The sequence below is a fragment of the Thrips palmi genome, unplaced genomic scaffold, assembly GCF_012932325.1.
Source record: "Thrips palmi isolate BJ-2018 unplaced genomic scaffold, TpBJ-2018v1 HiC_scaffold_1, whole genome shotgun sequence".
In the NCBI taxonomy this organism is placed as follows: domain Eukaryota; kingdom Metazoa; phylum Arthropoda; class Insecta; order Thysanoptera; family Thripidae; genus Thrips; species Thrips palmi.
In genome coordinates, this window is record NW_023144620.1 from 1,335,413 (window position 1) to 1,359,829 (window position 24,417).

Here is a 24,417-nt window from a genome sequence, read left to right on the forward strand (position 1 = left end):
TGATTCATTTTTCTGTAACCGGCACATCTGTTACAAAATTCTGTATCACTTATACAAATATTTGTAACCAATGCAGGTGATACAAAATCCTGCATCAAAAATGATACAAAATTCTGTAACTTTTTTTAGAGTGTGTTCAACGACAACACTGTTTTGAATCACGATTACATTATTGTTACTTGACAAGGAAGTTGTGAACCAAAGTGTTGTTTCTGGATGGATTTCCCGTTCAGACCTAGGGGCAAACAACTTCGTCAAAATTTGTCCACCGTTATTTCAAATTCACGTTATTTCATTGTTATTCCAACGTTATTTCAAGGGTATTTCAACGTTATTTCGTGTTATTTCGCGCTATTTCACCGTTATTCCACGCTATTTCACGCTTATTTTGGCGTTATTTCAACGTTATTTCACGGAAAATGTACACCTAAATTCAAGTTGTTTGCCCCTCGATTCAGACACAAACCAGTACTATTGTTATTTAACTGCATTAAACAGGTCTCTTTGTTTGGAATGAATATGGCTGTAGCTTCCTTTGGATTTCGTGGGTACGTTTATTTTACAACTTAAAAAAATCTGCCAGCGCACGGAAACTGACACGTAACCGCATTGATGTGGGCTTGTACGATGGCTGAGGTGCCCCTTCACGCGCTACCATGTCTTCGGGATGATGTGACCCTCTGCGCTCACGCAGACTTCTGCTGGTTTTCGTTCGTAACCCATATACAATCGGTAACGGTAGTGACCATAGACCATCACGGGCACGCCTGTGATAGCAAAGTGTAGGGGCGTGTCACTTATTTCGTAACTTTTCTGCAAAAAGGAAAGGTTGACAATACTGATTGCATGTTGGTTGAGGTCCAGGTTAGAGCCCGGCGCCAAATGCGTCTTTTCGGGAACGCGACGAAGACCCGTTTCGTCTATCTGCGCTGATTTCACATCTGCATTTCAACACCTGACTGTGAGCGATTCTCACGTTTTGGGGTAGTTTCGTTTCTTCTGACTCCTGTGCCCAAACGAGCGCAGATATCGACATTGGGTTTGTTTCTGATGTTAGGGAGGGCCATTGCCTACTAAACGCACACATTTTGAAAAGTTCACGTTCGTTGGATTGGTCTACGTAGCGCTTGGAATACCCTATGTAACTTCCGTAACTGTCCAAAGAGAACATACTCGAACTTTCCGCCCCCAGTGTGGCGATGTGGTTCGAAAATGCTGCCAACTGTCGATGGGGATTCGAAGCTTGGCATGTCTCGAGCTAATTTCAACCGAATACCAATGCGCCAGACTTCTTTCAAAGGTACTTATGCTGCAACGAAAAATGTCCTCCGTATATTCAATTTCACTACACAAATTTCAAAAAGGCAGCTCTGGACTTCTCCCCAAGCCAAACTTTAAACTTTCCATGACACAACCCATCAAAGTGGAGTCCCAGGGATATAATTGCATGGGTCGCGGAAATCTAAGATGCTGTACACGGTCTCAAAGCGGGCTAGAGCATGATAAAATGGCGTGTATCAACAATTACCTGTAACTTCCGTGGCACCCTTTACCCAATGTTGCAGCAGCACTAGGTGAAAAAATTTTCCGCTGAAATTTTGGGCTTGGAGTATCATTTGACCCTGGAACGACTTTTAAGCCACAGCAAGCCCGAGTCAGCCGTTAAAGCCGATTTTCACACTTTGTAACTTCCGTGATAACGTAATTTCCGTGATCAAAACACCCACTAAAACGTATGGGAATACCTTATGGGATGGCTCATGTTTTGAGGAAGGTATTACAAGGTCTTTACTATAAATACCATTGCCATAACTCTAGTATCATCCAGGACCCCAATAATCAGAAAAACTTAATTGTATATTTCTTACTTTCGGAAAATCAGAGACGCCAAAACTACCCCGAAACGTGAGAATCGCTCACCTCGGAACGCACGGCTAGCTCCAAAGGCAGTGCAGGCGAACGGCTTTCCGTTTGAGCGCTGCAGACCAATAGCTCTCTCTCTTTGAACGCCGCAGACAAACGGCTCACTGACTTTCGGAGAGACTTAAGGGTTGACATAGTTTAATTATTTTTCCCTAGGAAGCATAATGTCAATCTGCTCTGATAAACGTACACATCTGTTGGATAAGCTCAAATGGGTCAGACTCAATGGATCGTTAATATGTAAGTTTACAAGCTCCGGAGGTGGAGAAAACAGCCCTTTGTCAGCAGCTCTTACTCAGATTGCCGTTCTCCTGAGCTTTTCTTTGGTGATAGCCGTTCGTTAGGAGGTGGCGATTTGTTTTTGTGAATTTCCAACGCTGATGTCAGAAAAACGCTGGTTATTTATCTTGAGGCTTCGGACTTGCTTTGCGCATCTCCTGCCCGAGGGCATGGGCGAGGAAAAAAACCCGCTGTGCTGTGACACGCTTATCCAGTGAAGCCAAAACGACGCCTCCTAATAAAATAATCCTAATTGTCGAGTAGATCCAAGACAATCCCAATTCTCCGAGCGACAATCCAAACTGCCACTGTGGATCTGGAACTACATCCTAACTGCATAGGTAGGGTCAGTTGGGGTAATAATGGGACAGTTTGAATAATAAGGTTTCCACAACTCAACAATGGCGAGTTGGAGTGTTTCTAATGCTTTTAAAGGATAGGCTACTCTGTTCCACACCATTTGGCGTTAAAATAAGATCAAAAAGTCATTTAATTTTGCAGTTGTGTAAAATAAACTGTGAAAATTCGGACTTGTAAGTTTGGGGTAATAATGGGACACGCTGGGGTAAAAATGGGACAAGGGCTTAGCAGAGGTAAAACAGGCCTCAAAGTTTTCCAAATAGACACCACTTTATAAAATTCGATCCGTCTCAACACGAGGAACAATAAATGTCATCACATGCCACCGGTTCGGATGAAAAATGAAGAGGCATTGCGCTTCAAAAGAACTTGGGTGCAATTTGACCTTTTGCGACTATTTGTTAATTTCAAAGCCCATTAACTTTTTAAATATCCGTCCAAACCCATAGCATGTGTTGACATTTTTTGTTTGTATTGTCGAGGCCTATCTATTTCCGTTCAGAGATGTCAATTCAAACAACTTTGAAAATTTTCTCCCCAAAGGCCACAATTTACCATTAACCAAGTGTCCCATTTTTACCCCAGGAGTGTCCCATTTTTCCCCAAAGTGGTGTCCCATTTTTACCCCACAGAAAAATTCTACAATTGCAAGTTAACGAATGCATTGATGTCAAAATGAGTTGGTGGATCGAAATCCTCGTTCTTTTAGCTTTCCAACACACTATAATACTTAACTTTTCTGTTTATGGGGGGTTCTGTAGTGTTCTAATTAGATGACCTCTGCGGCAAATTTTTCCAACCTTTAGAAAACCCATAATTGCCATGTTTTGCTTGATTTCTTAATTCTCATTTCTATGAGCAGTCATTGTCCCGCCGAATGAAAAATGGAATACTAGACACCTCAATGAACATTTTAAGCACAAACATGTCATTGTAGGACGTTTTAAAATGCCAAAACTCGTCAACTTTAGAAAGTGTCCCATTTTTCCCCAAGTTTCCAGTGTCCCATTATTACCCCAACTGACCCTACCTGAATTTGTTCACCAACTATTTTAACTGCGAATCAGTGAATCGCGATTTCTCTATGTTAAAATGTTAAAATTTGAAAATCCACATCTCAGGACAGAAGTTGAAATTGAAAATTCCATCACTAAAATCTCTTCTATACATCTTTAGGATAACCCAAAAATTTTTTCAAGACTTTCCGTTCTAATGAAAGACGCGGGAAGATTTTTCCCCAACGCTCTAAAAAACACTAAAAAGCCACTTTTCTCAGAGACCGTTCAACATTTTGGATTGAATTTTGTTTTGGGAACTCACCATAATGAACCCAATAAGCAAAGTTTCAACTTTCTAGGATTATTTTTAAGCCCACTTGAAAGTTTCACGAGGGTCCCCCCTTAACAAGTCCTGTCGGCAAGTATTTTAATGAAGTATGTGAGCGTTATGGACTTAAAGAAAATAGCACTTTCCATGTTATGTGCAGTTTTAGGAGAGTTCTGAATCGACATTGACACTAAGGATTGTCTTGGATGTGCTCCGACGGTAAGGACTGTCCTGAATCTGCTCTGGCAGTTAGGATTATTCCATTAGGATAGGAGTCACCCTTCAACCATGCACTACAAACATATCTCCTTAGTACGCACTTGCCATCGCATGCTTGGCAAGTACACTCAGAAAAGCTTGCAAAGAAAAGTACTTTGCAGTACAAAGTATTCTTCGGCATTGTATTACATACTCCCTTGCGAACTTTTTTCTTCGCATTGCAAAGAAATAGTTCGTAAGTTAAGAAGAAAAAAGTTTGCAACGTTGCTAAGCATTGGTTTGTAACGTTGCAAAGCATTTTCTTTGCAAGTTGCAAAGGAAGTAGTTTGTTAGAAAGTTTGCAATACAATGCCGGAGAATACTTTGCAAGGTCTTTTGAGTGTATAGGGGTAGGTTGGGGAAGAAAAGTACAAAACGCGTACTTTGCTCTGTACAGAAGTTCCAAATGAGGATTAAACTATTCTGCTCTCGTGAACTTACAATCCAGTCCTTTCCTGATGAAATGGATCACTTTTCATTGATTGTAGTTCCCCACATTACGCACAACATGCCAAAATATATGTGATTTCGGTACTTCTCGAAAAGGGTAAGAAAAGTACACCACCGGGAAAGAAAAGAACATTGAAAAGAATTGCGATTTCGAACCAGAAGGCCGCCAATCTTGGCTCAATGCAGTTTTACCCCTAAAGTGGAGAGTTTTCACTTGCCATTAGTTCAAGTTTCGTCAAAATCGGTCAGTGGTTCTGATTCTACATGGTCTCATACCAAAAGGTCCAGGAAGCCTCTTCTCAGAGATAGGTGGCAACAGCATTTTTGTACTTTTCTTCCCCTTTTCACGTAAATGCCCAATAACTTGTTTATTTCGAGTCTAATTCCATAACATGTGTTGACATTTTGCTTGTCTCCACTAATCCAAACTGTTTCCGTGATCAATATTCATCGCGCTTAAAGTTTTTTACAGGGTGTTCTTTTCTTCCCCAATGCCTGTGCTTTTCTTCCCCAGCGGACTGTACTTTTCTTACCCGTTTCATTTTTACACTTAAAAAAATTTGTGTTGAAGCCTAAGAGCACCGAACGGCACTGTGTTTCAAAGACGATGATCTAAGCTATAAGGTGGTACCGTACATTGGACTGTCGGCTGATTCTGCAGAAAGCTGTACTTCAAAGTACAAACAGTTTGAAAAAGATTTTCAGTCATTTTAAGTGTTTTTTTCAAACATGCAGTCTGATTCTAAATATTATATGTAGAACTGGGCTTTATTTATTTTTTGTCAGCGGGATGACCAATCTTTCTTAAACCACTTACGTGATGGTTCAGTGTAGTTTCAGTTCGGAGATGTAGCAGGTGTTCTTTTCTTACCCGAGGCTCGAGTGTACTTTTCTTACCCAACCTACCCCTACACATGCGAATGTTTAAGCTTAGCATTGAGTTAAACGGCGCCAAGCATGCATTTGGAAGTGTGTACCATGTGGACGATTACGTTTGCATTCCACGTGCCTCTGGGTGGAGTCCAAGCAGGTCCCATCGGGACCTTGGGAAATTAAGAATTGTCGTAGGGACATGTGGACAAGGGGCGAAAGGCCATGGATCCCTGGTGAAACAAAGGCGAGCGGCGCGAATCGTTAATGCTTTTTGGAAGGGCATTAAAATTTTGCTTTAAGGGGGGACATCACTCCGAAAACAGTGCTTTTGTAAAATCGTCATAAAAACCAAACGGAAAGAGAAAAATTGTTCATAGTTTGACAGATAAAGTATAAAACCACACTAAGTCAATCAGCCGGGACAGTACAGCGCTTTCGTTGAAAACGCATTTTTGAGTGTTAGGTTAGACCATTTCGCACGGTTGCAGCGCTGGACGCCAAACGGTTTGACCTAGAACAACTAAATTTGGTGACAGCCTTCCTGAGATGTCTGGCTATGGTGGGTACCTCAATCACATTTAAAAAATCATTTTAAGTGGTATTTCTTACATGCCAAAAAAATTGTTCAATTTTTTGGGTCAAAATTGTTCAATTTTGAACGATAAAAAAAATTTACCAATGCAAATTATTTTGCTACCCACCATAGCGGCATGTTGTAGAAGCTTCCATGCTAAATCTCCCCGCTGTAGCTCAAAAACTGCGCCCTAGAGGCCTGCAACCGTTTGGAATTTCATGTTCCGAGAAAAACGCGATCAAAGTTATGGAAACTGGGCTTTTCCCCTAAGCATGTTTGCGGCCCACAACCTCCCAAAACTGCAATTTTTTGATTTTTGGAATGTGGTTTTCGCCATTCGACGCAGAAAAGAATGGTCTGTAGTATAAACTTATAAAAAAAAGTTGCGATTTTTTATCATTTTGGAGTGATGAACCCCTTAATTCCTATATCATTCACGCCTTCCAAGGGCAAGAAACGATTTACGCCCTTTAGGGCGTAAAAGAGTATACCCTAAAGAGCGTAATTTTTATGCCTTTGTTTTACCAGTGATCCCTGGATTGCTTCAAATTCTACCCGCCCTCGACAGCTACATCTAGCTCCACCCGAGTTCCCCGCGCTGAAAGCCTCTCCCTTACCGCGGGTACGACGCATGGCGTAGATAGTTTGACTCCGGGGAAAAAAACTTTCATGAGGTTTTCCGCATACCTCTTGGCAATCGAACACCCATGATCGTCGAACTTAAAGACGAAGGCGTTTTCCTTCCACATGTTGTTGTTCCGAGCGTCCAAAATTATATTCACCTGAGGTCAAAACAAGAAAAAGAAACAGTTTAGGGAAGTCACGAGGTTAATTTAATTCATGTTCTGGGTTAACAAATATGAGGCTACACCTGCACTTTGTGCAGTTTATTTTATGTTTTCACCGTGACCAACTACCAATAAAACTAAAACTTACCAAAAGGACCAGCTGCGTATCAATTTGTTTCGTACCCAGGCTTATAAGACAGTCTTAAAATACATCAACACGTGCAGTGAAACAGTTTATTTTACCCAGGTACAGAAGGTTTTTTTTAGGTTAAGGAATGCACATCCGCCGAACTGTAAGAAATTAGCTCCGAAATTTTATGGAGAAAAACTGTATAATCACGTTCATGGGACTCCATTCATTTTTTGTCTTTTTTTCGGAGAGATTTTCTCTGGGCTTGGACAAATGTTCTTCGGGAGCATTACTCGGGTCCTGATAGGAGGTAAAATGCACGTCTTTTCTCAGATATGTTAAAGAGGGCTTCGCCAAAGCATTATTTCAGTCTGAAATGGCCAAAGAAGGGATAATCTCCTTCGAGCTCCTTTGAGTTATATCCTAAAGGTTTCCTACAGTTTTATGAAAACTGAGCTGAAGAAATAGGGATTCACCTTTCCCCCATTTTTTAATTGGTTGCAAACTTTTTTTTTCGTGGTTTCCTGAGACAGAGAAATTTCTACAAAGAACTGTAATACTAAGAAAACGGCGGCTTTACAAAGAGCATTACAAAGAGTAGTTCTTTGCAGAGATTTAAGTGTGGATAGTGAAGAATGCATTTTTGCTCTCTTTGTTCAGGTGATGGTTTAAATTTTGTGCATACGTTAAATATGCATACTATCATGCGTGAAAATGCATGAATTTATGCAAATTCACGCACAATTTTATGCACGACGGTACGCAGATCTAAAATTATGCATCACCACGTGCAAATTTGTACTTAAACATTTGGTGTGTACTGTAAGTTCTTTGGCGTAGTAAGTTCTTTGGCGTACCCATGTGTTGTCGGTTACAGGTGAAGTGAGGTTCATCCAACCTCGAATGCGCTGCGGGTCCGATGGCTTTGCCGGATTGTGGTGGGAGATTTTGAGACTCCAAGAGATGTTATATTTTCCCTCGCAGTCAATGAACCTCTTGATGACAGCGCTCCAAGGTCCCTAAATCAAATTGAAAGCGCTGATCTGTTACAACCTCTGCGCAGTAGGCCTGAAGAGCGGCACCGGCGGCCCAGATCCCAGAGGCGTTTTGAGCTCCAGAGTAGCTGAACGGGACTCAAACCGAATGTATGACCCCAGCAATGGATCGCCATCCGAACGAGGAATCCAGTGGCGGGATCACGCGTTCGGTTCGAGTCGAGGGGGCAACCACTCGCGAAATCCTGTGTGAACTGTGAAATCTTGCGCGAATTCGCGCGAATAATCTCGCGAAATCCCTTCGAAATCTGGTGAAGTCTCAGGAAATCCCATCGAAATCTGGTGAAATCTCGCGAAATCTCACCAAAATCTCAGGAAATCTGGCATAATTTTGACGCAAAATGCTGCAAAATCTTGCGAAATCTCGACAAAATCCCTACCTTTGAAGAATGCTGTGTACAAAAAAGATTGGAGTGGTTGCCCTCTCGGCTCGAGTCCTACTGAGCGACTCCTGGAGCTCAAAGCTCGGAGTTTTGACCGCCGCCACCGGTCTTCTGGACCATTGTGCACCTTTAAAGCCACGTTTGTTTTGAGTGAAATATGCACTCTCAATTTAGGAACGGACATCACGTTCAACGAACGTGACAAAACGTCACATTCGTTTGGATGTGAATCGACCGAACCTAAGCTTGTTCACATTCAAAGGAACGTGACACTTCGTCACGTTTGTTTCAACGTGATGTCATGTTCCTGGAATGAGAGTGTACCCAGTCAGCCTTACCGCATAGTTGTTAATTGCCTTTCCATGGACACTTTTGGACAGGCTAGCCGCAAAGATTATAAACGCATTTATAGCGAGGGTTTTGAAACATTTCTTCATTGTTTTCCGTCTTTACTTAAAGCTATGTAAACTGAAATCAAACGATCAAAAGAAAAGATGCTCTGTTATTTATTCGTATCTTTAAAAAAGGAAACGGCGTTTAGTTAGTATTTTAAGGCAATCATGTGTTATGTTTGGTTATAGCGAGCAGGCGGTTTTAGCGCGTCAAAAGTATGAGAGCTCCAAAATACGCAGTCTTATCAAAAAATGGTAGTGTCGGACACTGTGTGGTCGACACTTGAAAGCGTTGGCCACTGTGTGGTCCACACTTCGAAGTGTCGGACACAACCGGTGGACTCTTGCGCAGGACGAACTGGTCTAACGCCTACGAGAGTCGACTTGTCCTTCGCTTGGATCTGCAGTGAAACGATCGTTCCACAAACGTTCAGTTTCGTTTCATTGTGCGTCTGAGGGCCGTAATACGGCCGCAGTATCGCCTCCCAGACAAAGGACTATTCGCCGATGTCAGAAGTCTTGTGTCTTGTCGCCGTTCCCAGGGGTTCCGACGAATTCGCAAGGAGGACCCGATGTTGAGGGAGAACCGAGGTGGTAACGACTTCGGGAATCCGGCTGACAGCAAATTGGCAATTTTGAGGTAATCCAGGGTTATCCTGCTAAATCCAAAGGTAATCCAGGAATTTTTGCTGTAATCCGGGGGTAATCCGGGGTATTCCGTAATCCGGCTGACACGAAATTCACCAGTCCTTACCCCCTCGGGGAGAACAATGTTGGTCAAAAACCGTGTGAAAATCATTTCTCTTAATAACACTGAAAAGATTTCGCAAAAAAAAGAAAAAATATGTCAAGATTTTGCTATATTTTATTAGCGAAACTGTAGCAATGCCCTGTGAAAATTCAGTCGTTCTAGAGTGGAAAGTTTTGTCAAAGTTTGAAAATAACCATTGATGTTTACGGCTCATCACTGATTCTATACTATACAATATAATTCTAAAACGAAAGTTTACCGTTTTGTGAACGGGAAACTGATTTTGGACCATATTGCGTGCTAAACCGTGTCGCCGTGTACCGCATCCCATGTCGTTGGCGTCCACGCGGGAATCTCGTGCCCGTGAATGACATGGCTCTCGCCACGGGGTTCCCGCAATTTTTATACTCGTCCCTATGGTCGCTGTTCGGTCGTGTGCATAAACGAGTATTCGACGGGTCCCAGTATTCAATATATCTTATCTATAAATCTCCCCCCCCCCCCTTCCCGAAGAGTCTTACCTAAAACACAGGCAAATTTCACTCAGTTTGATCATTTGATACAGCTACAAATCAACATAGTAATTTGTGATTTAATTCACTTAAACTCGAGGGGGTAGACTCTCGCTTAATACCCGGTGCACAAAAACCGTATATTACCCACAATACACGAGAACGTAGTACCCTTTTTGGGTCAAATGCACCAAATTTTGGCATTTTAGAGCCGTAATACACGTGTAATACCCCCGTAAAGCGTAATACCGGAGGCACACCAGTGAAAATGCTGAGGTTTTGAAAAACGATCATTCTGAGAAAAGTACCCGATGTATTCGATTGATATTTTATTCTTGGCTCAAAATTAGGGTCAGGGCGGGGAAGAACTGGACAGGGGAAGAACTGGACACCCCATATTTTACTTCAAATACCGTAGGCACAGGAATAACAACTATCAAAAGTTGTTCGGTGGCATCAGCGGTTCATTACACGACAGTTGTCAGGCCAGTACATACGGCATTTGAAGTAAAATGTGGGCCGTCCAGTTCTTCCCCTGTCCAGTTTTTCCCCGCCCTGACCCTATGTCAAAGAAAAGGAAAATCAGTAAGGTAAAAAATCAATTGTGGGTCACGAATCAATTGTGGGTCATTTTTTTCGACGGGTCACCGCAGACCCGACGGAGATTGAATCGATTTGAATTTCGCGGTAGACCTTCCTTCAACCTTTCTTTGTCTTCCCAAATAGCGTGTATGTCCGAGCGACGACTGTAACGGCTCCTATTAGGCTTCAAAGGAAGGCCCTTCAAAATGTCGAGAAAATGGCGCCCATCCAACGAGGCGATAAATCGTATGTTTTTCAAATTGCCACCGTGAAGCTATTACGAGATAAAACGGGACGCCCTTGCTGATTTAGGTTCATAGTAGATCAGGGAACATAAATTTACCATAGTACAGCCGAAATCATTCGAAGTCATGGTGCGCGGGTGATGGCAAAGAAGCGTTCGCTTCCATGTCAGATCCATTATTTTAAACAAATTTTCCGGTAGTTTTTCTGCTATTTTTTGTTTGCTGCGCTTCTGAATGACCGATGTATCCCAGTAAATTCCATTTTTCTGCTCTGTCACATTTAGTATTACGATATGAAGGTTATGTTAAGCTACAGCCCCGAATGACAGCGCTAGCTCTTACTTCCAGTCTCCCATCAGGCTTTTTTGTTGGGGAGGGGGGGGGGAGGCATTTCGGGGCTTACATAGCTCCCGGAAGGGAACCGCTCTCCAACTGCGGGCTAGGCACCCGAGGCCAGTCCGGCCCTGTTATAAGGAGTCAAATCAATCCCTAAAGACTATATATTCTGACTGAAATAGAAAAAAAACAATAGCAATACCTCATGATGACAGGGTGTGGTGTTGGATTGTCTACCACACCGGCGGCCCTACAATATGCACTATAAAAGTTTCGTCCCTAATCCAGGACGTTTAACTCACATCTGTCTCACAGTGAAATTAGCCTGTTTATGTATTTTTCCTTTTTGAGTGAAAAACGTGTCTGCTTGGTTTATTGAGAACCAGGGACCTTTAATTAATGAAAATAAGAAAATATCTTGCAAAAGTGGTCAATTTACAAGCAAAAAGACGAAATGGCCCACAATTGATGTGACCCACAATTGATTCATTGTCCTACATATCCTGCAGTTTTCACGATTCCGAAAAACAAATTCAGAAGTGAATTTCTCTCGCATTTAAGCAAATCATGTCCAAATTTGAGCTTCCTACAATGCTGACCCACAACTGGTTCCAAAAATCAATTGTGGGCCAAAACAGACTATTTTTAAAACAGCCACAGCTTAGTAAATAAGGATGACAGACAGGGCTACTATGCTGCAAAACTTAGTCCAAAGACCATAGTTAAAGGCCGCACATGCACTTTTGTCACCAGGTCAGAATTAAAGGCCTTAATTTGGAATTTTCAAAAATATGACCCACAATTGATTTTTTACCTTATGGGAGAGCGAGGTGGCGATGGCAAGATGAAGCGCCAGTGCACTTCATTTTTCAACGACCTTGCTTCACTCCTGCCACGATTCCGCCTCTCTGGATTGAGCTTGGCGCACGGGATTTGAAAATTTCCCAACAGGACACATGTGGCTATGGTCTGAACCACGGGCATGCAAAAAGAATGATTTTGAATTTGTTTTTTTCAGAAGGCAAAAATAGAAACAAATTTTTTAACCATTTTTTTCGCGCTTTCATGGCTGCAGCTCACGTCCTATTTATGGGATGGCCATTTCGGAGGTTCAGACCATAGACGCAAGTGTAAAGAACATTTTGCCGCAAACCGCATGAAATTATCTTAATTTTTGCGCCCGTGAGAGTGGCACAAAGGTACAAAAAAGGTGTTTTGAGAAAAAGCCCTTTAAGTGGAAACATTGATTTGACTTTTTTTTTCGGATTATAAATGCGTCTTTTGATGTATTTTAGTTCAGTTTGCGCCAAAATGTTCCTCTTTTCAACTGCGTTTGGGTGGTTCAAGGGTTTTGTAATTGAAGTTCAAGTGAAAAACCTGAACGTTAACAATTGGTCAAATATATGCAAAAATAATTACCTTTTTAGCAACTTTAAAAATGTGCACAAGCCAAAGTAATCGGAATTTGGGGGTGGGGTTTGCGGCATTCGACTCGGGATGAATAGCAGGAAATTAAGATGAAATAAAAGAGAAGGCAAAAATTTGACGATTTTCACTGGTGTGCCCCCTTAAACTTAAAGATGGTAAATACACACTCTCTTTGTGCAATTCTGAAAGCTCTCATCACCATCATTCGACAAACCTCGAGGTTTCTTAAGTGCGTTGGTAAAATCTGAAAAAAAAAAATCGATTTGAAATTCACTTTCAGACGTGGCACCAGGATGTTTTTTTTTCTTTTCACGCACTGCCGATCTAAGTGTGAGGCAGTACTGTCTTCAAAGGTTATAACCTCACTTTCTAGTGCAGCCGAAGCACCTCTTTCGTGCACCTCTTTCCTGGTCAGTATTTACACCAACTCGACACCTAGCTGTTCATTGATAATGAGCCATGTTAAAGAACGAGTCTGCCTTCTTTAATATCAATCTCAATCGGTATTACTCAATTGATGTTCCTTGCTCCTTGTTTCTTTTGCTGGTTGGTCTATTGTTGCATGATTCGTACTTATATCCAGTCGCGGTCTGGGAGATACTTGGTTTGGTCAAAGCAGAATCCGGTCCTGAGCGGAAGTTTGCCCAAAACGATGAGTCCGGTCGTGGATGTGTTAAGCTGTAGGGGAGGGGGAGGTCGCTGGCCTTAAAAAGGAAAGCAGTTTGTTATAACAAAGTATTTTGAGCATACATAAGCTTACAAAGAAAATACTTCGCAATTTACGAACTATATCTTCGTATAACAAAGTTAATTAGTTTGTACTTATGTATGCTCCAAATACTTCGTAAGGTTTTAAGGGTGCGTGTCTCCCGTTTCAACGAATGCCACATCGTATTCTAACGAACGTGACTAAATTCACATTTTATCGGCTGTGTCGTCACATGGCTTGAGAATACCTAACAGTGAAGTTTCCCTTTTCCAACGATGAATTGAGAAGTATCTTTGGGCGAAAGGTTACCGCTGTACGGGTATAAAAGAGGGGATCGACGAGATGTTCGATGAATTTGCTCGTACACTGAGAATGGAAGTCATGATCATGACCAAAATTTTTGGCGACGAATTCTTTATCACCCAAATTTGGGTGAGGAAGGTTTCCTCGCCCACTTTGGGTGAGGAAGGTTTCCTCACCCAAATTTGGGTCATAATACTACGGGGCCATATAGGTAGCTGATGCACCCTTCCTCACCTCATTTTGGGAGAGGAAGCCTTCCTCGCCCGAATTTGGGCGAGGAAACATTCCTCGCCCAAATTTAGGTGATAAAGTATACCTCGCCCAAAATTGGGTATTGATCATGACTTTTTCATTATCAGTGTAGTCTGCGTTGAAAATCTCTGCAGTGCAATTACTTCCTCGTGAACTTTCTAAATGTGGGGTCTCGTGGTCAGCCGCCCGGGTACCAAGTTAGGGTCAATGGAGACCGGCGCTCTGTGGCGGAGCAGGTAGAGCCATCGGGAACGGCCAAAACAAGGCCCCAAAACTAAGCCATTGTGTTGCTCTGAATGCGTTGCCCACTAGGACAGGTAAGCGAGTGAAATGGTGATAACATCCGCTCGCACAATTAAGCGAAGATTAGTATCATCTGGCCACTGACTTCGTGCTATGACGCAGGTTGTATGAAACATATCTGATGAACTTATTTGATCTTTAGATAAATCGTTTTCAATAAGAATTATTTATACATTTGTCACAATTTTACTCTTTTTTGTTTGGTTACGTTTTCGGAGATGTTTTCCTTGCGCGAAAGAGGGTGAAATTCCACTTCTAATGACGTATACAACATGCCCATCAGGTCAAAATTTATTTTCATGTTATTTTTAACTTTTAATTAACTTTCTTGACCCAAACTACCAATTTCGCATTTTTTAAATGTTTGTTTTTTAAACTTCGCACAAACCTTCCCTTAGCATCCCTTAACAACCCCTGAAAATATTCGGCCGTATTTGAGAGGCCTGAGAAGTACTATGGTGGTACATGTGCACGCACTGAGGGAAAAAATCACAGTAAATCCTGTAGTGATTAGTACAGCTGTCACTGTAGTTCAGAGTACAGGATTTACTGTACCAGGTACAGTAAATACTGTAGCCAGGCACAGTAAATCCTGTGTTCTGAACTACAGTAAATCCCGGCAAAAAAATTAACGGGATTCACTGTGGGTTTTTAGGCAGGTGCGCTTAGACCGCCTTAAAACCTTGTTTCTGTGCGGTCCTGAACAGCCCGCGACGGAAGGGTCCCAGATCGGGCCGTAATAGGAGTTGGCATAGTGGTTATCAGTGCCCACTGAGATCAAAACTCACTAAAAACCTTCTTTACAGGCACCGGTGAACGGAAAACCAACAATTTTCTTGGTCGGAGCGCCTGCAGGGCTCCCGGTAGGCAACCCACGCAGCGCGTGTACTAGGCGGGCTGGCCTACCGTAGGTAAAACGGACTTGAGACCAACGGCCCACCAATCTTTTCCTTGGAATCATAAATCCCTAGCACCCATTTTTCTTTAATAGTCTTCCTCACGCCTCTCCCTCTGTTGTATTTCCTCTTGGTAACACTTTCATCGATCTGTACGATCACACCTTCACCTCCAAGTTGTTGATGAGGCATGTCCAGAATCTTCCAAGAGGCAATATCCGTATTACAAGAAGCAAAAACTATTAGGCTATTTGTGTATTTATGTATTAGCATGCATTAACTTCTAATTTGCTAGTACCTGAAGTATCGATGGTATTCGACTACTGCTTCTCTGCTGATGCCTGCTACCTTGCTGACATCGTTCGAGCTCACATGGCAGACCCAAAACCATAGTGCAATGAAAGTGTCCTCAAAAGACAAGTGAGTCCCTTCAAAAAAGGTGCCTTCACATAAACTGCTGAATTTTTTGCACTTTCAGCAGTACGCTGCGTAGTTCCCTTTATAGTCTGTGTTCCTATACGAGGTCTGCTTAGTTCTGCGTCGAGCCTTTTTGCAACGCTTCAGGGGTTTGCAAAAAGCCCTCTTTCTGTAAGTTCTCAACAATTTCTTTTTCTCCTTGCATGAAGAAAATGTAAACGTCTTTCACCAACCGGCACTCTGTCAGCAACATGGTGGAGTGAGTTCTTCCCTATTTGACTCTTGTTGTTGTTTTCGGGGCTTGGGCATGGGCGTTTCCGGACGTAGTACATAACCTTACCTTGAGATGGCGCTGGTGGAGGCGCGCCGCGAAAGTCTGCTAGTGCTGTCGTGCGTATAAACAGTGGAAAAGCCTAACCTTTTCGCGTTTTTTTTTTTAAGTCCTCGAATCACCGTTTTCCACATCTCAGATTGTCCGCGAGGTCAAATAAGTACGAAATCCAGAGTTTGGTTAAGTTTGGATAAAAATTGTTGTTTCGGTAATACCCTACTATCACCAGTTGTTGTACAAAATACAATGGAACCGGCATGACGGGTGCTGGGCGTTGTGGTTTGCAATCCTCGTTGTACACTCTCAGACTGTCATTTACTTTTTCGAGGGGTCCTATTCAAAAGATCTTATCTGGACGTTCCCCCCAAGACAATCTTATCTTAAACGCCTGCAAATTTCACTTATTTTGATCAGTCAGAACAAATACGACGGTAAGCGAAACATATTTCTTCATGCACTTTTGGTTTCTTTGATCTTCCATCTTTACATATACTTGAACATACTCACAAATTATTTGGATATGTAGCTGTATCAAATGATCAAAGTATGTGAAATTCACCTGCGTTTATGATAAGATTGTCTTGGGGGGAACGCCCAGATAAGATCTTTTGAATAGGACCCCTCGTTTTGTCCTTTTATTTGATAAAGAGTATTTTACACAGCAATAAAAAGTACTATTTCCTTAGCATATTCATAATAAGAATGCACGCCAGACAAGATACATTATTCATCCTCCTAACAAGTTTATAAAAGTCACAAATGCCACAAGAATTCAGTCTGACAGCACAAAATAGGTGTTATCAACTTTTAAAAGTTGAGTTTAAGGTTGTTTTTACGATAATACGCCGCGCTCAGCTCATAGTACATTCAACTAAACCTGGATATCCAATCGAGATTTGAGTGGTGTTTTCCTAAGAACATTAAAGGCCATACGGTGTTGAGGGTTGCCTGCCTTCAATTGCCATTACCATTAAGGGCTAGATCAAACATGATCGTATGCCAGGCACCACGTAACTGTTGTGAAAAAGCAAAGAGGACACATTTGTTCCGTTAATTTGAACTATAGTTTGTGTTGCAGAATGCATGATTGGACATAAGGCTCAATATCCAGACTCCTGATCGGCAGGATCTGGCGGGGGATCTTGGGGATTTTCAAGGTGTACACACTAAATGTTTATGTACAATTTTGTACGTGGTGATGCATTATTTTAAACCTGCGTACCGTCGTGCATAAAATTGTGCGTGAATTTGCATAAATTCGTGCATTTTCACGCATGATATTATGCAAATTCCACGTATGCACAAAATCGTGTGGGTTGCACGCACAAAATTCTACCTAAACATTTAGTTTGACGGCTGCGTATAGGATCGACCGTATGGCCTGGGAATTTTTAAAGGCCATACGCACTCGCTGAGTCCGATTATAGGCCATACGGCGTATGGCCCGGAAAACATCATTTGACCAGCAGAAGCCTCGGCTTCTTTTATCAATCCTGGGACTCGATGCGATGCGGACCAACCGGTACCGAACAGTTTACTTGGTGCAGTTTAGGCACAGTGGACCCAAAAGCTCTAGCACACGCCAGCAGCACCCGCGTCGAAGTCCGAAAAAGCTTTCCGGTTGCGCGCCATTTGCCGTAGAAGAACGACGGCACCGCTTTTATGTCGAAGTTGGTGGACATGTTGCGGAAGGAGTATGATCCCTGCAAAATTAAGTTCATGTTAGTATGCCAAAGTGACAGTGAGAACGATGAGGGTGGAGAAAACAAAGTGGCAGTGAACAAAGCAATGATGGCACGACTGAGGGGCAAACAAGAACCAATCGGCATGCCCAACTCCGCTCAATTTGGGCTCAAGAGCTCAAAGATTATCCCCCCCCCCGCCACACACAAAATTTCAGCAATATAGGTCAATTATTACAGGAACTGTGAGCAATCAACGTTCTCCTTTGTTCTGGTGAAGTGAAATTTGCCTTTTTTCGTGCCTCTTCAGCCTCCTTAAGGTCACCTTATTGACATTAAGGGGGGACCCTGGTGAAACTTTCAAGTAGGCTTCAAAATAATCCCAGGAAGTTGAAACTTTGCTTAGTTATGAGGTTCATTATGGTGAGTTCCCAAAATAAAATTCAATCCAAAATGTTGAACGGTCTCTGAGAAAAGTGGCTTTTAAGTGTTTTTTGGAGCGTTGGGGAAAAATCTTCCTGCGTCTTTCATTGGGACGGAAAGTCTTGAAAATTTTTTTGGGTTATCCTAAAGATGTATAGGAGAGATTTTAGTGACGGAATTTTCAAATTCAACTTCTGTCCTGAGATATGAGTTTTCAAATTTCAACATTTAAAAAAAAGTGATTTTTTTCCCTTTTTTCAAACTTTTAGGTGTATTTTAAAAAAAGTAGAGCTGATATCAAGATTCCGTCACTAAAATTTGTCGAAAAGTCACCATTGAATAGAGTCCATGCAAGACGACTCATGTAGGTGTCAACCAGGAACGCAGGAAGTCTTTCTACGACAAAATTTTTTGTCGACTGAGCAAAGCTGTGAAGTTGAGCGTAGAAGCCAACGACAACTGATCTCAATGTTATTTCCTTCGAAATGATAAAGAAACTACCCACTTAGCTTAAAGGGGTTCAACCTGTTGAATCTGAAACCTTCTATGCACATTTTTATCTATGAACTTTGAAAATACTATTTTTTGGAATTTTGGCGATTTTTTCACCAGGGTCCCCCCTTAAAATGGACATCACCATTGGATTCTCCATGCCTTTCTCCCCTTAAACCACCTTTCGTTGTATGCACTGTGGCAAAAAGCTACGGAAAATTCTGATAACAGCATGTGGCAATCCTCCATAGCAATATTGTCCGTAGGACCTTACAGTATTCTCACGTCACACGGGTTTCAAATCAAGCAGCACCACGTGCAAAATAGTACCTCAACCTTTGGCGTGTCACGTGACATTCGCTGGCAACCAATGCACTGCACATTTGACGAAGCTTGACGTCGCGGATGGAAACATACCGGAGGAAACGGGCAGGCAGCATTGGGGTCGTTGAACAGGGCCACCATGCCCTTCCGCCAGAGAGAGGGGGCCATAGTTCGGGCTGCCGTACAAAGCTTGGGGACCGAGAAAAGATACGCATTGTCCTTCCAGCCACCTCGAGCACTCCACGATGCAATGTTAATATCGCCCTGGAAATTGACAACCGTAATGCAGTGTTAAGCACTTAAAAACTGAAAGTTCACTTTCAGACTCGTTTTTATTTTTTTCTCACCATTTTTGACTTTTTGTCCTTTGCTTACGTAGTTTTTTAAACAGCAATAATATGTAGTATTTTCTTTGTAATCATGTACAATATTGTTCACCATGAAGACAAAATTGTCATCAATTACAGACTATTTTTGAAGTCAATTGTGTATTGACTGTTTGTCAATAGCAAATTGACTTCAAGTCAATATCACGAACGAAATCTTACATAGATATTGAGGAAATAGTGCTTTTTACTGCCGTGTAAAATACTCTTTGACAAAGGACAAAAAGTCAATAACAGTTTGAGAGTGTTCCTCGTTGACAAGGTAGATAAAATATCAATCCACCTAATGTGACAGAGAAAGCAGAATATTATCCTTGCCCCACTGAAATTCCAAACGCTATGAGTATTGCACGTGTGGTGCAATGCGTCGCCATATCGCACCATACGTGCAATGCCTCAGCCATATTGCACCTTAAGGGGGGACCCTGGTGAAAAAATGGCCAAAACTGCCAAAAATAGTATTTTCAAAGTTCACAGATAAAAATGTGCATAGAAGGTTTCAGATTCAACAGGTTGAACACCTTTAAACTATATGGGTAGTTACTTCATCATTTAGGAAGAAATAACATTGAGATCAGTTGTCGTTGGCTTATACGCTTAACTCCACACCTTTGCTCAGTCGACAAAAAATTTTGTCGTAGAAAGACTTCCTGCGTTCCTGGTCGACACCTACATGAGTCATCTTGCATGGACTCTATTCATTGATGACTTATCGACAAATTTTAGTGACGGAATCTTGATATCAGCCCTACTTTTGTTTACATACACCTAAAAGTTTGAAAAAAAGGCAAAAAAATCACTTTTTTTCTATGTTAAAATTTGAAAATTCATATCTTAGGACAGAAGTTGAAATTGAAAATTCCGTCACTAAAATCTCTTCTATACATCTTTAGGATAGCCCAAAAAAATTTTCAAGACTTTCCGTTCCAATGAAAGACGCAGGAAGATTTTCCCCCAACGCTCTAAAAAACACTAAGAAGCCACTTTTCTCAGAGACCGTTCAACATTTTGGATTGAATTTTGTTTTGGGAACTCACCATACTGAACCTAATAATTAAGCAAAGTTTCAACTTTCTGGGATTATTTTAAAGCCTACTTGAATGTTTCACCAGGGTCCCCCCTTATGTGCAATGCATCCCGAAAATGCCCTATGCTAATGCATGGGAATAGGGAGGCATTGCACTTCATGTGCAATGCTTTTGCATTGCACCAATTAGGGATGCAAAATTTCATGAAAAATATTTTTTTGAATAATTCACGTGAAATTTTTCATATTTTTCAGAAAAATATGGAATTTTTTGAAAAATATACTTTTTGCTCTTATATTGCATATAAAATAGTGATTTGCCTTTTCAATGAGTTATTTCGTCTGTTCCTGTGTTTCCCTGGTGTCAACGTGTCCTTCGTCAATCACTGGACACACAATCACGTTTAAATAAGTGGCGGGTAGCTTCGTCACTGCGAATAAGTGCTACTACCTGCGTATAGGGGAGGGGCGGAGGGCGGATAGGCGGGGAGGAGTGTGGTTGCGGTGGCTGTGTGGAAGGAGTGAAAGAGCGGGAAGCCGACGCCGCCGCCGAGCGGCAATACATACAGGCAAAGCACAAAGCACCTGCGATTTCTGTAAGTTTACCTTTGGTGTCGTTTTTAAGATAGTTTTCTTCTGTGTGTCAAACATTTTAAAGTGGATTGTGCCGTTTTCGGTATCTTGATCCCCAGCCTATATCACTTTGTAACCACAAGTGAGATTAGGGGACTTTTATTTTTATCGTTTTGTTTTATTTTTCTAGGTTCTAACATCTTCTTCAGGAAGATGGGACGAAAGAAATTGTTTATTTGGTCGCATTTTGAAGTGGGACTGACAAGGGCACCAAAAGTGTCGTTTGCTCATATTGCTTCTGGAAGTCATCGAGGGCCAATGCTAGTCGAATGGTGGAACATATTGCCTCGTTCTGCAAACAGGCATCAGCTTCTCTGAAGAAAACTGCTGCCAGTAAACTAAACCAGGTTTGTTCAGTTAATTTACAATTATTTAGACCTGCCCTATTATATTTTCTTTTACATTTCATTTTCTATTTTTGTTTGGTCTTTCACAGGGATCGTCAAAGAAACGGAAAACTATTGATAGTTCAGACAGTGAAGATGAAGATGCCGCTTTGGAAAGTGCACGACCACAAGCAACATCTGAAACAACTGGATCAGTTTCGCCTCCTAGCTCAACCTGTCGAACCAGTGACAAACCCACCACTTCTCACTCTTCAAACGGATCAATGGATAGATTTGTTGTATCTACTTCTGAACGGTTAAAGGTGAAGATTGATAAAGCTTTAGCCAGAGCAGTATATATGACTCCTAGTGTTCCATTTAACATTTTTGAAAATGTATATTGGAAGCATGCATTGAATCTACTCCGGCCTTCTTATAAGCCACCTAGTCGGCATCAGATTGGTACTCCTCTCCTCAACCAGGAGTATGATGATGTAATGGTATCTGCAAAAAAAAAATAAAATAAAAGCAGCTCCTTGTATAGCTATAATCTCTGATGGTTGGACTAATAACAGAAATGAGAGTTTGATAAATTTCCTATTGACTACACCTTTGCCAGTCTTTTTTAAAAGTATAACTCCTGGTAAAGATAAAGAAACGGCATCTTACATTGGTAAAGAAATTATAAATGTTATTGATGAGGTAGTTAGTGATGGAACAGATGTGAAATTAATTTTTATTGTAATAACTGATAATGCTGCCAACATGAGAGCTGCATGGGACATAGTGAGAGAAAAATATCCCCACATTGTCTGTATTGGTTGCCCTGCTCATATGTTAAATCTTTTACTAGGTGATATCATGAAAGTTGACTCTCTAAAAGAACTGCGTTGTAATGTGAAAAAAGTTATCAAACAGTTCAAGAATCACCATGTTCCAGGGGCATTTTTTAAAGCCGAGCAAAAAGTAAGATATGGGAACAAAGCTGTGACCCTTAAACTCCCTCCCAAAACAAGGTGGTTTTTCTTTGTAATTTCACTGTACTCTCTGATAAGTAACAAAGCTGCACTGCAGTCCACTGTAATAGAAGAGGAACTTGCCATTGACAGTAATGTGAGAGAGTTAGTTCTTGACAATGCAGGGTTTTGGGTCTCTGTAACTGACTGTTACAATTTGTTAGTTCCTATTGCAAAAGCAATATCTCATGTTGAAAGTGATACTGCTCTTCTGTCTGATTTGCCATTTCTAACAAAAAAAGTTAGTCATGATATTGAAGAAGTATTAGCAACCTTCTCATTGTTAACAAGTGAAGAGAAAACAGTAGTTAACTCAGCTGTGGTAGACAGAATGTATAAATGCTGTTTTAATGTACATTTTGCTGCTAATTTATTGCATCCAATGAGAATGGGGAAAGATTTGGACCAAACGGAGAAGCAAGACGCTATCCGCTTCATTAGTGAACAGTGTATACATCTTGAACTCAACAAGGGAGAAGTGCTTGGCAATCTGGCTGCATTTAGGACCAAAACTGGTTCTTTTGGTGATGAAAATATTTGGGAAGCTGCTGCCCACACCACCCCTGCTACATGGTGGGGAGGTTTCTGTACTGAGCAACCGTTATTTCCCATAGCTGCTAGAGTTTTCAATGTACCAATTACCTCTGCGCCATGTGAGCGTAACTGGTCCACATTCAGCTCTGTTCATACAAAGACCAAAAATAGGATTTTGAACGAAAGGGCCCAGAAGCAAGTTGCCATTAAAAGCAACATGCGCTTCAGCTCAAATGGAATTCATGAACCTCCAAAGAAAAAAGCCAAAAATCCATTTGGAACTTATGATGTGAACTCTAACATAGAAAATGTTGATGATGTTGTAGAGTGGGATGAGTCCGAGTTAAATGATAGTGATTATTCTGTCTCAGACTCAGAAGAGGAGTCCGATGATGATGTTCCCCTTGCATATACTTTTTAAGTATTTTATTCTTTATTGTTTTGACTGACTAATTAATAGGTTCAGGTTCAACTGAAAGTACTGATTATTTTTAATTTAATTCTAAGTTATTTCTTAGCTTGTCTAATCTGTACTGAAATCTGGTTGTGAGTTTATGTTGAATGTAACCGTGCCATTGTGCCTGTGCCATATGTGATTTTATGTATAATAAATAAGAAAGTTTCGTAACAAATTGTATTATTTTGTTCCTCTCACCCTTTTAAATGCACCTTCTACTTGTCTAAAAGGTTGTGGCACTGCCTAAAAATTAAAAATGAGCTATTTAGGCGCCTTCAATATTAGTTTTCCCTTATCAGTTCTTAAAACATCAAAACTAGTCAAAAAAATATTTTTCACAAAATTTCAATGAAAAATAAAGCTTAGAAACTTTTCAGGAAAAATATGAAATTTTTCATATTTTTCAAGAAAAATTTCCGGCCTTCGCATCCCTAGCACCAATAGACGCTATACTCATAGCGTTTGGATTCTCAGTGCCGCCGTGAGATGAGAGCGTGCATGACAGCACCACTCGTCAACGGCTGGGCCGATCCGGTTGAGACGTCAGGAAACACGTTCTTGGCTCCAAATAAACTAACCGTAAGGTCGTCGTTTATCTCAAAGTACGATGTCCCGTTCCAAGAATAATACCACAAATCCGGATTCTTTCTGTCTCTCCAACCGACGTAGTGGTGTTTATAGAATGTCTTGTTTGGACGCATATGCTCTGGGCATTTTTCGAAGTGGTCCGGGATGATACGGAAGGGTCCCTTTTAAGAAGATATAATCTCACTTTAATAAGAACTCGGGGATATGCTACGCTACATACACAGCTGTGGCAAAAAGCTAAGGAAAATTCTGTTAATTTTTTTTTGCCACTGTACAAATCGAAGAGCGTACATCGAGGGGGGAACGACTTCAGTTATCCGATGTACAGCAAATTGGTTATCCGCTATCCGGATAACCAGAAATTTCGAAGTAATCCGGGGAAATTCTGAGGTGATTCGGGGTAATCCGGGGAAATTCTGAGGTAATCCGGGGTAATCCGGCGCAATCCAATGGTAATCCTGGAAATTTTTCGATGTAATCCGGAGGTAATCCGCGGGTTATCCGGGGTTATCCCTATCCGATGTACACAAAATTTCTCAGTCGTTTCCCCCTTGGCATAGAGCATACAAAGTACGCTCTTCGATTTGTAGAGCAGGATTCTCCATAGCCCTCTTCAATATTCAATATTTTCCGTAGGACCTTATAGTATTTTCTGTAGGATATCACAGTATTC

General features: G+C 41.4%; 3 protein-coding genes across 3 annotated transcripts; 1 reads left to right on the forward strand and 2 right to left on the reverse strand.

The window, feature by feature from the left end:
• Positions 1–624: 624 nt before the first annotated feature.
• LOC117639712 lies at positions 625–7,912 on the reverse strand. Its single transcript, XM_034375591.1, has 3 exons — positions 7,819–7,912; positions 6,661–6,825; positions 625–813 (listed from the first exon to the last, which is right to left on the reverse strand). Exons 1-3 carry the CDS (start codon positions 7,852–7,854, stop codon positions 652–654), a joined length of 363 nt encoding a protein of 120 aa, XP_034231482.1. The 5' UTR covers positions 7,855–7,912; the 3' UTR covers positions 625–651.
• Positions 7,913–16,727: 8,815 nt separating this feature from the next.
• LOC117642963 lies at positions 16,728–19,218 on the reverse strand. Its single transcript, XM_034381603.1, has 4 exons — positions 19,204–19,218; positions 18,871–19,041; positions 17,395–17,559; positions 16,728–16,808 (listed from the first exon to the last, which is right to left on the reverse strand). Exons 1-4 carry the CDS (start codon positions 19,216–19,218, stop codon positions 16,728–16,730), a joined length of 432 nt encoding a protein of 143 aa, XP_034237494.1.
• Positions 19,219–21,018: 1,800 nt separating this feature from the next.
• On the forward strand, positions 21,019–23,323 carry LOC117639638. Its single transcript, XM_034375508.1, is given in 3 exon segments — positions 21,019–21,170; positions 21,260–21,658; positions 21,660–23,323. Coding segments are annotated over 3 exon segments (1,938 nt in total). The 5' UTR covers positions 21,019–21,092; the 3' UTR covers positions 23,121–23,323.
• The last annotated feature ends 1,094 nt before the right edge of the window (positions 23,324–24,417 follow it).

Bases quoted from the DNA above. Each gene is read 5' to 3' on its own strand.
- LOC117639712 (XM_034375591.1), bottom strand. From the start codon at position 7,854: ATGAACCTCACTTCACCTGTAACCGACAACACATGG. The intron at 6,826-7,818 runs GTACGCCAAAGA...TTTTGACCTCAG, and splicing joins CTGTAACCGACAACACATGG to GTGAATATAATTTTGGACGC. The intron at 814-6,660 runs GTAAGGGAGAGG...TCCTTTTTGCAG, and splicing joins CGCCATGCGTCGTACCCGCG to AAAAGTTACGAAATAAGTGA.
- LOC117642963 (XM_034381603.1), bottom strand. The intron at 17,560-18,870 runs GTATGTTTCCAT...TTAATTTTGCAG, and splicing joins CTGCCTGCCCGTTTCCTCCG to GGATCATACTCCTTCCGCAA. The intron at 16,809-17,394 runs GTAAACTGTTCG...TGGCAATTGAAG, and splicing joins CTGTGCCTAAACTGCACCAA to GCAGGCAACCCTCAACACCG.